The sequence below is a fragment of the Balearica regulorum genome, chromosome 20 (assembly GCF_011004875.1).
Source record: "Balearica regulorum gibbericeps isolate bBalReg1 chromosome 20, bBalReg1.pri, whole genome shotgun sequence".
Taxonomy (NCBI): domain Eukaryota; kingdom Metazoa; phylum Chordata; class Aves; order Gruiformes; family Gruidae; genus Balearica; species Balearica regulorum.
In genome coordinates this window covers 11,423,930-11,435,692 of record NC_046203.1, presented here as the reverse complement: position 1 = coordinate 11,435,692, position 11,763 = coordinate 11,423,930, and the positions used below count along the sequence as shown (strand labels likewise).

Sequence of the window (11,763 nt, the reverse complement as noted above, 5' to 3'; positions counted from 1 at the left end):
AACACTCTGCTAGAAGAAAAGTAACTTGTGAGTGCATTCGGTTTGGTTTTTTTCTTAAAACACAATCCCCAACTGCACTGCAAGTGTTGAGAGCAGAACGGTGTTCGCTCCCAAGGAGCGTGGGCAGCTGCTCTCCAGGTGACAAAGGAGAGGTGAATTGGTCTTCTCTTTTCTGTTGAAGGTTTTTACGATAGCAGACAGAAATCAAACTGTGTGTTGTGAAGTACCTGTAATTTCTCCATTCCTTAGTCAGATCCAGAGGCTAGGGTACACATTCAAAACATATTTTGATTTTTCCAGAACACAACATTTGCAAAACTTCAATGTAAAGCATAAACAAGAAGAAAGCTCCCCACAGCGTAAGTTAGAACAAACAATCCTACATTGAAATAGCCTTCTTCGTATCACGTCAGGTGAGACACAGCAAAAACTTCAACAGAAGGTCCCTACCTGGATTTGAAACACCCAGTTCATGAGACAGCTCAAGGAGCTACGCCATGAGATGGTCTGAGGTCATACATGGGAAAGAAAAACCTCCCAGGCCTTTAACATCTACTGTGAGTGAACACAAAGGCGCACAGGCCTCCGTTCAGTGACTACCTCTGCAGAGGCAGGAGAACCAGGGCACCGTGTTCCTCTAATGCTGACAGCTAGTTTTCTTTCTCTGAATGCAAATCAAGTTTGAAGCCAGACTCCTACCAAAGGCTCCTGGAAAATGGAAGGTAAGAAGGGCATTAGGAGAGGCTGTACAACGCACCATACCCGGGGGTTGTGCCGCTACCCACAAATGTTTAGAACAGACTGGAGAAAACCTGTGAGCCTAACTTGGGAGGGAGGGTGAAGCAGATGGATCATCTCCAAATTACAGCAGAAAAGCAGTATCTGCAGTATAAAAACAGTCCTAAAAAGTGGAAAACACATCACCCAAGATTTAACTTCAGCCAAGCCCTGGCAAACACAGGTGCTTCAACACCACCTCAGCCCAAGACGGGCCAGTGACTACAGCTGCCGTAATGCACCTTGCAATAGCCGAATCCTTTTTTTGTTTCTTTAATAATAAAAAAAAGCAAGTCTTAGTTGAAAGCCATTGATGTCTCCATTCCAGTTCATCAGCAGCACCTCTGAGCTACTCTGCTGTCCACAACTTGAAGGTTCTGTCATAGGAGCAAGTCGCTATCAGCTGCCCGTCGAGGGAGATATCCAGTCCCATCACCTTTCCCTCGTGGCCAGCCAGCGTTTTCAGAGGGGACCAGCCAGGGTGAGTCCAGATCTTTGCCGTGTTGTCGTAAGCGCCTGTGAGCAGGAAGTTCCCGTGATTGGCTGCAGCAGAGGATGAGAAAAAGGGAAAAGTGAGAATTGCAAATAAAATCATGACAAATCTCTGCGAACCAGTACAGGCCTTCTCTGTGTTTTTGAGCGGCCACCTCAGCTCAGGAGAGGCAGGGATAAGGAACACTGGATAGGAGGTACTTACGTTCAAATTTCACCCCAGTCACCAGGTTCTGGTGGGCAGGAATGGTGTAGATGCACTTCCTTTGGCGGAGGTCCCACACCTTGCAAGTATTGTCACCACTGCCAGTTGCGACGTGGTATCTACCAAAGGGTGGAGGAAGAACACGCTGTTGGGAGCTGGGGTTTGCACTCAGAGCTCCCACGTAAACCATGCAAGTTCTTTTCTTACCCATTTGGGGAGAAGTTAACCCCGTAGATCTCCTTCAGGTGGCCTTCTAGAAACATGATACAGCGTCCTGTGCGCAAGTCCCACACCCGGCCGAAAGCATCCAGTCCACTAGGATGAGAGAATGCCCGCGTTACCCATCAGACTTCAGCAACTGCCAGAGTCTGCTCAGCCTCACCAGCAGAAATCACCCACAAACTCACCCAGTCCCAGCGAGAGACCCATCCGTATGAAAGGCAATGTCATAGACCCCTTTGCTGTGCCCCTCCTGATGGAGAATCTCTTCCTGAGCTTCCAAGTCCCACAAGCGCCATGAGTGATCGTAGCTGTAAAAACAAAGCCTTTGTTTAACGACATGTATCTCCAAGGAGAGTAACGATATTTCACTAACTCTGTGGGGATTTTATTTCTAGCTGGAGACCAGCTGGGCCTCACATGAGGTGCAGAGAAAGAAATCATGGAATCCCAGACTGGTTTGGGTTGGAAGAGACCTCAAAGATCATCTAGTCCCACCCCCCTGCCATGGGCAGGGACACCCTCCACTAGCCCAGGTTGCCCAAAGCCCCATCCAACCTGGCCTTGACCACTGCCAGGGAGCCAGGGGCAGCCACAGCTTCTCACGGCACCCTGTGCCAGGGCCTCAGCACCCTCACAGGGAAGGATTTCTGTCTCACATCTCATCTCCATCTCCCCTCCTGCAGCTTCAGGCCATTCCCCTTGGCCTGTCACTCCCTGCCCTTGTCACCAGCCCCTCTCCAGCTTTCCTGGAGCCCCTTTAGGGACTGGAAGGGGCTCTGAGGTCTCCCCACAGCCTTCTCTTCTCCAGGCTGAACAACCCCAACTCTCTCAGCCTGTCTCCAGAGCAGAGGTGCTCCAGCCCTCGGATCATCTCCGTGGCCTCCTCTGGACTCGCTCCAACAGCTCCGTGTCCTTCTTGTGCTGGGGACCCCCGAGCTGGACTCAGCACTGCAGGGGGGTCTCACCAGAGCGGAGCAGAGGGGCAGAATCCCCTCCCTCAACCTGCTGGTCACACGGTTGGGGATGCCGCCCAGGACACAGTTGGCTTCCTGCGCTGTGAGCGCACATTGCCTGCTCATGTTGAGCTTTTCATCCACCAACACCCTCAAATCCTTCTCCTCAGGGCTGCTCTCAATCCATTCTCTGCCCAGACTGTAGCTGTGCTTGGGATTGCCTCAACCCATGTGCAGGACCTTGCACTTGGCCTTGCCAAACTTCATGCAGTTTGCACGGGCCCACCTCTCCAGCGTGTCCGGGTCCCTCTGGATGGCATCCCTTCCCTCCAGCACGTCGACCCACCACACAGCTCGGTGGTGTTGTCATTGGAATCCCAGTGACTTGCTGTTATTTACATTGCAACAGCCCAGCTGTTGTCAAGAATGGCCAACCCTTGCCCTGCTGGACTCCTCTGTGGACAAGCAGCGGTGCCCGCTGGGTTACTGGCCAGACAGCTAATGGTAATGTCTTAAAGCAAATAACCAAATCTCCATACCAGGTTGTACCCAGGAACCTCCCAGACGGGTGCCACATCACACGTGCCACTCTCATGCTGTGCCCTTCAATGTCTGCCACCGGTTCATCACTGAAAAACAGAAACAAAAATCATGGGACACTGGTCAGAGGCAGCTGGCTCTAGCCAGGCCTCTGCAAACATTACGATCACAGCAAGAGAGCTGCTAATTAAACACAAGCCAGACAGGAAAATCAGAGTTTCAAGCGATGACTCTGAATTCTGCCTTTTGTTCACATGGCCAAAGCTCTAAGTGAAACCCTTTATCCACATTCCTGTTGGTTATAAAGTTCTCTTGGGATAATTATTTCCTGAAAATTAACAAGCCCCTTGTTAATAGCACTTTAAAAGTAGTAACAGCAGAAACAAACCGCGGACTCCCTGGGCAGCAGGGTGTTTTACTGCAGCTACACAGAACACATCCTGAACTACAGCAAATCCAGCTATTCTGAAGAACCGCAGGGCAGGCAGCATGGAGTGAGTATTTATTCTCCTAGAATTACAGGCGGCAGGTCAGTAGCCTTCAGCAGAGGACCTGAGCAGCATTTAGAGTTTCTTTTCAACAGATCAACTAAAGAGACTCATAAACAACCTGTTCCTTCACACGGGCACGCTTCTGCAATTAAAAACGGTGCTTTTCAGCTAAGGATAAGCAAGTGAGGATCTCAGAGCTGCCTGCCTCTTCCTCAGGTGCACTGCAGGGCTCCACTTTTCAAACCCAGCAGATGCCAGGGCTCGCTATCTACACCAGTCTCTTCTTCACAGGTTTGAGACAGATGCTGCACATCCAAAACTACGCTGTGCAATGACAGAGCCACTTGTTTTCATTACAGGATGAAGCTACAGTGTATGGTCATGCGTTTGGTCAGTCCCTCTCCGAATACTGGTGCTCCCCAATAACTCAAAAGTTCATTTCTTAGTATACAAGAAAGGAAGTTTTCTCCTAAATGAAAGGTAAGAGCAAAACAATCTCCAAATCCTCCATCCATCACCCAAAGCAGTTCACCAATGCCCAGCAGCAGTTCTGACTCGATTCTTTTCAGACGATTTCCCCTCACCTTGATTCCCCTAATCAGGGTGATCTCTTTTCCTGCTGAAGAAGGTGGCACATACTGAGGCCAGGAATTGCACTGGTATAACTACAAGAAAAGGTTATATTTGCAGGAGGATGGTAAATGTCCAAGGTTTAATAACACAAAATAAACCCCCAAACAACAATGCAGCAGCTGCGCATGTCTGGCACAATTCTGACCTTTCAAGGCTCCAGAGCTTGACAGAACCATCAGCGGCACAGGAGGCCAGGTTGACGTCCTTCTTGTCTAGGGAGACAGTAGCTTTGGGATGGAAGACTATCGCTCCTACATTGGTGTTATGTCCTTAAGAGAAAGGAAAAATCAAAATCTTGGCCAGTTCTTCAGAAAAGCAGCATTTCTTTGTCACTAATTAGTCAGGTAGCAGTGAACACTTTCACTGTGTCCTCCCACGCTGGAGTGGAAGTTGCGTTATAATTACTGACACATCTGTCCTGCGGACAGCTAAACTGCAACTGCAGCAGCAGCCACTTAAAAGTCTCACACGCTGAGGTTTGTAACCCTCAAAATGCAGTGAAAATTCAACATAGGAATCAAGAGATTTGTCCTCACATGTGTATTTAGTCAAAGTTGTGACCACCATTCAAAGAACCTCACCGCTGTTAAGTGGCCTGGCCAAAGATGCTGGTATTTGGCTCAAAATATCTCAAATCAGGTTTTAAAACAAAACAAGAATATCACTCAAACAGGAACAACAAGCTCGGGTCTTGGCTCTAAGAGAAAGGCCAGGACTTTGTCTTGATTAGGAGATATGTGCCCATGCTCCGCAAGCCTGAGTGATGTTCTCATTAGAATAAAACCTGCCCAAAGAACAGCTACTGTTTGAATCACAAAGTAATTCAGACATGGGAACTCAACCCAGAGAGGAACAAAAGAACTAAGCCAAGAGTCTCAATGAAAGTTGCTCTCTACCTCGTAAGGTGTGAACAAGGTTGCAGTCAGGCACGGACCAGAGCTTGCACAATCCGCTCCTGTTGAAGACAAGAAACAGACGTCAGTGTAGACAGAAACGTCAAAGAAGAGATCAAACAGCTGCAAAACCACCCTGGGGGCATTCTGCAACAGCTAAAATACCAATACGCTTTGGGCAACCAACCATAGGGACTAATGGACTCAGAGTCAAATCTCTGCTGAGCTCTCAAACGGGGTGAAGAGAGTTCAGAGTAGGAAGAAAAAGGATTTCGGAACTCTCACAATTCACCGGTCTCCAATCACATCCCCCTCCTTCACTCCTCGCCCCTAAAGCAAGTGCTGTAAAAGAAAACGTACCAACAGGCTGTAGCGAGGAGTTTGGAATTGGGGCTGAAGTGGCAGTAGGACAGTGGGCGATCGTCTCCAATCTGACTGCAGAAGTTATTCAAGGACTGTAACCAAATAAAAAGAAAACAATAAATGAGTAAAGTACCAACGACCTAGGGAAAGCCCTGGCCAGAGACTGAGGTGAAGGAGGCAAATGCATGCAGGAGAGCCACCAAGCCAGCTGGACCATCACCTAGCGTGGCCCCGGGGCACAGCTCAGCTCTAACGTTACACCCATGGCGCTGGCCACCAATAATCCCGCAGGCCTGCTTTGCGACTACGGGTTTGACACAGAACTTGCTATAGTTTTGGCCTCTCTACGGCTCATCCAATAAATACAACCAGACTAGGGCAGGTAGTGTGGTGCACTTAGGGGAGAAGCAAATCCTCCAGCAGCTAATAACTCTGGGTGTAAACAGGATTTGAGCAGCAGCACACTGTCTGTTTGAGCCTTTCTGTTCAGTTAAGCTGGGAATCTGATTCAACGTGCCTGAAAAGAGCGTCTCGGAGTCATCTAAAACACATTTTGCACTATCGCGTTGGTTATTATTTCCCTTGGTTCCCTAGTGACCATTGTGCAGAAAGAGGAAAGTGAGCAGTCCCTTCCTAGCCAGCTAAACCCGTGACAAAGCCAGGAATAAATTCCTTTAGCTTCACAGACAAGCGGCAAGGCAACGCAGGGACATCTCTTCATCCCTCTGAATCACTGAAGAAAGAGTTAGAACATGCTTAGGCATAGCACAGGGGAAGAGAAAAAAAGCGGAGCTAACAGATGACAGTGCAGAAAACCAAACTCCGGGCAGCTGATCTCTTTCTGATCTCTCTGGAAGATCAAGAAAAAGTTGTGAGAACAGCAGCTGAGCAGATGCCAAACCTACTCGCAGGGATTTGTGTAGCTCCTGTCTCTGCGATGTCCTGGTTGCCTCTGGAATCTCTTTGAGCAGCCGAGCTTCTTCGAGCCGCTTCACTGCCCTGTGAAGAGGAAAAGTGGAGTAACAAGCCGCTACATTTTCCCTGCCCTGCTGCTGGAAACAAGCCTCTCCCCCTTCTTCCCCCAAACTGGGCTAACACTGCAGTCAGTGACTGAGAACTCAAGCTCTGAGCTCAGTGGACTTGTCTACCAAGGACAACGTTCCTCATTCCTTTCATCTCGAATTCCCGGCACGGCCCGCAGTGGGGTTAGCAGCTAGATTTTACAAAAGCTTGCATCTCCCTCCTTACTTGTGCTGGTTTATCTCACCTGGGGAGCGAGTAGTTAGCAAGCCACAGCCTCGCTGTTTTCAGACTGCGCGGTCCTTCGTGGTACCAGGTTTGCTGATACTGTTAAGAACAAAACCAAAGAAAAAGCTCTTCTGTGACACTGCTCTTCTAGTCAGTTACCTTTGACGACCCCCTCTTAGTACGTAAGCGCCACCACAGCATCTGCTCTTAAATCTTGCTGTGTTAAGGCCTCTTTTCAATGGCATTTTGCATAACTATCAGCCCTAGGAAAAGGGATTAAGAGAGACAAGTCAAACTCTCTGCCCTACAGATCAGATCCTGAGGTGCGGCCACTTCACTCAAAAATATTCCCATTGAACAGTAACTCATTTTACTTAATGACGTGCAGCTGATCGTTACACTCCCTCCTTCCTGGCACATCACCTAGTCCAATGGAAGCCCAGAGCTGCAGAAATTATCCTTGTTTCTTACAATAAGCTCCCAAAATAATAAGGAAAAAATCAACTCAGAAAGGAGACAGAGAAGCAGAAAGAAAGATCAAAGGCAGAAACAGATGCAGTAGCAGGAACACAGCTTCTTTTTCTCGAGTATGAAGACAAACAGCAATGAAGGACTCGCTATACTAAGTAACAATCCAAACGTCCAATCTCCTGTTTTATAAGCTGTGCGCAGCATGGAATTTGACCTGCAAGTACAAGCAAGGCTTAACACTCCTGATTTAGATAAAACACTGCCACAGTTTTGCTAAAATGGGCAACACAGAAGCAGCACAAAGGGACAACATGAGAACACATGGACTGACCAAGTCAAGAGTCCTGGGACCGTCAAAATAAGATATCTCAAAGATACAGATCCCCCTCAGCACTGAGAACAAGAGAGACCATTACCTCATCTTTGGATTTTTTAGACCTGTCGTCATCTTTCCTGGTCTTTTTTAATGCATCCGTGCCAACCACCGAAAGGATATTTCTCAATCTGGAAAAAAACCACATTAAGTCGTATTCACTCAGTGAATTCTCAGCTAACCTGACAAATCATCACTGTCTGCCATTCCTTCTTCCTCGGCGCTCTTGCTGCATTGCAATGAAGCGTTACTGACTGGCAGCACTCACTGTACCCCAACTAGAGGGAAAACATCAGGAACTTGATAAACTGGCTAAAGCGGAGCGTTCTCTGTTTGCAACGCTTGGGGACAGACACAGCACCTCTCCCTCCTTTCTGCAGGACCTTCTCCAAAGAGCGTGATGGGCTCCCCGAGAGCTCGCAAACAGGCTTTCACTTCAGAGTCGTCGGTGGACACGTTGATCTGCCGGGCTCTCTTCCTGCGCTCAAACTCAGCCAGCACCTCCGCCTGCCGCTCACTCATGTGGTCTTCGAGATCAAAGACTTCACCTGAACAAAACCCAAAACCATCAGATTGAAACCAGGTTGAACGAGAGATCCTTCTCCAACAGGAAGATCCAAACAAGGAGCCAACAGTCCAGGCAATGGTCTCACCTTTTGGATTTTAAATTATGCTCAAAAGCTGATCAGAAACTTTTGAAAGTGTCACATTCCAGAGCAGGAGGATTAAAAAAAAAAACAAACCAAAAACCACATCGTTAAACATTCTTACCGCTGCTTATGTTGATGTTGCCAGCCTCGATCGCAGCCTTCATCCCTTCTTTTCCCAGCAGTCCTGATTCTCCTTTTGCCAGACGCTCTCTCTCTTTCTCTTCCAAACTGCCATAAAAGATGGGGGCTCTCTTGGCTGGAGGAGCATCGCTCTCCTCTGCTGGCTTGCTTTTTGTGGCCTGGAAGGTAAAGGCAGAATTTTAAGTGTGTTTCGACTAAAAAGGAGTCAACAAACAGCTTGCTTGTGCAAGAAAGCACTGCTCTGCAAGAGAGAGTTAGTACGTACATCATGAAGAGGCTCTGAAATTGTGTGAGGTGTTAATCTGGGACAGTAAGGTCACGCCCCAAGCGCAAAGATCAAAAGTAAAATGCGATGTTAAATAATTTGCTTAAATTAGACCATGCTGCTTTCTTTATTATCTGCTTAGACCTCATTTTTTAAGGCTCTGGGGTTTTGATTTTTCAAAAAACCACTTTAGAACATGAAGCTTTTCCTAATGTCGCTGAAGAAGCGCCAGAGAGGCGGGAGCGCTGCACCGCCAGCCCTCGGTGCCCCCGCGGGAAAGCGGAGGCAGATGGAAGGGGAACGGCTCCTTCCTCCCGGGAGAGGCGCGGTACAACAGACTTTCCCAGGACAACTGCGGGATTCTGTAAAAACCCGTGAAAACACATAAGCGCTGCAGTCGCGGCCCGTTGAATGGCCCCGGTGCCACCGACGGCACGGGGGTGCCTCCCCCCACCGGGGGCTCTCCGCCGCCACAAACCCCACACGCCCCAAAGCAAACGCGAGCCCCCGGCTCGGCCTGGGGCCTCTCCCCACCCCTCCGGGCCCGCGGCTCGGTACCACCCCGTGCGCGTAACGGGCCCGGAGCCGCCCCCCCGCCCCCAGACACCCACCTCCGTAGGAGGCGCGGGGGCCCGCACGGGGGCCCGGGCGCCACCGCGCGCCGCTGGTGCCCGCACGGAGGCCATGGCGGGGGCGCACCGGGGGGCGCACCGGGAGACGGGACGGGACGGACCGGGCGAAACGAACCGCAACGCGCCGCGCACAAGCTCCGGCGCCTCACAACCACTTCCGGGGGACGCGGGGCACGCCGGGAGGTGTGGCCTGGGGAGCGGGGTATGCTGGGAACCGCAGTGCCCGCTAGCGGCAGGACGCGCGGGGCACGCCGGGAGGCGCGGTGCCCGCTAGCGGCAGGACGCGCGGGGTATGCTGGGAACCGCAGTGCCCGCTAGCGGCAGGACGCGCGGGGCACGCCGGGAGACGTGGCCAGGGGAGCGGGGCACGCCGGGAACCGCAGTGCCCGCTAGCGGCAGGACGCGCGGGGCACGCCGGGAACCGCAGTGCCCGCTAGCGGCAGGACGCGCGGGGCACGCCGGGAGGCGCGGTGCCCGCTAGCGGCAGGACGCGCGGGGCACGCCGGGAGGCGCTCGGCCCTCGCCGCTGGCGGCTGAGGCGGAGGGAGAGCGGCGGCGGGTCGCGATGCTGCGGCGGAAGCCGACGCGGCTGGAGCTGAAGCTGGACGACATCGAGGAGTTCGAGAGCATCCGGAAGGACCTGGAGGTGCGAGAGGGGCCGGCCGCGGCGGCCCCCGGCGGGTCCGTCTGCCCCCGCCCGGGAGCGCCCTGACGCGGCCCCTTTGCCCCGTAGAGCCGCAAGAAGCAGCGGGAGGACGCGGAGGCGGCGGCGGCCGGCGAGGAGGCGGCGACCATCGCGCTGGGCGCCGACCACAAGAGCCGGGAGCAGATCATCAACGACCGCATCGGCTACAAGCCGCAGCCCAAGGCCGGCGGCCGCGCCGCCCACTTCGGCACCTTCGAGTTCTAGCGGCGGGGGCGGCCCCGGCTGCCCGGGACACGGCGCCTCGGGAGGGGCCCCGGGGCTGGGAGCCGGGCCTCGACCTCCCCCCCGTGTTTAGTGTTTGGGTTGTTGGGTTTGTTTTGTTGTTTTGTTTGGTTTTTTTTAAGTTTGTCCTGTTAACACGCCCATGAACGCCCCTTGGCCAAGTGTTTTGTTTTAAATAAAAATGTTTGGGTTTTTTTAAAAAAAGAAAATAAATCACATGAGGGGCTTTAAATGGCTGTGCAGACCATACAGGCAGGGATGGAAACACCAAGGCCACCGGTGTTTCCTTCGCCTCTGTGTGCCCCAGTACAGCGAGGGGGTAAAACACCACTTCGGAAGGACCTTCTGCTTTAATAATGTTAAGAATGGAGCCAGTGGAACGTGTCCATTTAAACCTTTAGCCCTCCGAGTTGGTGACCCCGCTAACAACGTGCTGGAGAGCGTCTCGCTAACGTTCTACAAGCCCACGTGAATAAAGGCAGCGGGTGTTGCAGCTTGGGTGCGGGCGGCGGCACCCGCAGATGCTGCTCTGCCCTGTCCTGAAGGGCCAGGAGAGAAGCCCCCGCGTCTGCGCGAGTCCCAGACGTTCACAGGGACGTTCACAGGGACGGCTGCACAGCCACTGCTCAGTCAGCGCCGCAGCTGGGATGGGGGTCGGGCCCTCAGCAGGGAACGGCTGCCACCCCGGATGCGGAACGATATCCCGTAGTTTCTGATTGAGCAGTTCTTCCTCGTGCTTGCCCGTTCTGCTTCTGTTCGGCCCCGGGAAGCACATCACCTCAGCCATGCTAGTTTGTCACCCTGTTTCAGGTAGCTGCCAGCAATGTTTGTTGCTTGGATTGTTGCTGTTTAATTATCGCTGGTGTCACGTAAAAAGCAGCAAGGTGGATTGATTTCTGACAGAGTAACCAGCACGTACCCGGATTCACAACAGCGACTCGTACCCCCGTCAGCTGGCTGGGCACGTCAGGAAAGGTGAGGGAACGCAGAGCCCCAAAGAGGAGGAGTTCAGCGTGCAGGCGGGTGAGCCGAAGGAACCGAGTTAGTTACACAAACTGAAGCAGCTTGTTGGTGTTTCAGAAACTCCGGTCCCTGCAGGCTGGGGCAGGGGGCAGAGCGGGGCACCAGCAGCCGCGGGGCCTGCGCCAGGACACCCGCAGGGATCTCGGAGGTGGAACGGGGGCTTCCCCTGCTCCCGGCTGGGACTGTTCCCTACCAGCACAGCCATCACTTACAGTTCTTCAGTGCCTCCAGCAATGCTCCAAACCAGACTTGTTAAATTCAGGCTTCATATGCTGTAAGTGCATCAAATTTCAGGTGAGGCTGGGGAAATGTACGGAACTTGAAACTTTTCAAACTGGAGAGGGCCACAGCCTGGCCTGGAGCAGAGCTGCTTTCCAGCCGCATAAAACTGCCAGGGATTGCTCTGTTATTCAGGCATTCCCAGCATGCCCCCAGTCCAACAGGGAAACATCTCGGCAGGTTC

At 52.2% G+C, this 11,763-nt stretch overlaps 2 protein-coding genes across 2 annotated transcripts; one reads left to right on the top strand and one right to left on the bottom strand.

Moving 5' to 3' along the window:
- Window positions 1-212: 212 nt before the first annotated feature.
- PRPF4 (pre-mRNA splicing tri-snRNP complex factor PRPF4) lies at window positions 213-9,509 on the bottom strand. Its single transcript, XM_075772509.1, has 14 exons — window positions 9,329-9,509; window positions 8,433-8,610; window positions 8,023-8,209; window positions 7,705-7,792; window positions 6,837-6,916; window positions 6,475-6,568; window positions 5,567-5,661; window positions 5,210-5,268; window positions 4,459-4,582; window positions 3,189-3,278; window positions 1,882-2,004; window positions 1,682-1,789; window positions 1,475-1,593; window positions 213-1,320 (listed from the first exon to the last, which is right to left on the bottom strand). Exons 1-14 carry the CDS (start codon window positions 9,401-9,403, stop codon window positions 1,127-1,129), a joined length of 1,614 nt encoding a protein of 537 aa, XP_075628624.1. The 5' UTR covers window positions 9,404-9,509; the 3' UTR covers window positions 213-1,126.
- A 330-nt stretch (window positions 9,510-9,839) lies between these two features.
- CDC26 (cell division cycle 26) lies at window positions 9,840-10,509 on the top strand. The gene is made up of 2 exons (XM_075772532.1): window positions 9,840-9,995; window positions 10,083-10,509. Exons 1-2 carry the CDS (start codon window positions 9,915-9,917, stop codon window positions 10,257-10,259), a joined length of 258 nt encoding a protein of 85 aa, XP_075628647.1. The 5' UTR covers window positions 9,840-9,914; the 3' UTR covers window positions 10,260-10,509.
- The last annotated feature ends 1,254 nt before the right edge of the window (window positions 10,510-11,763 follow it).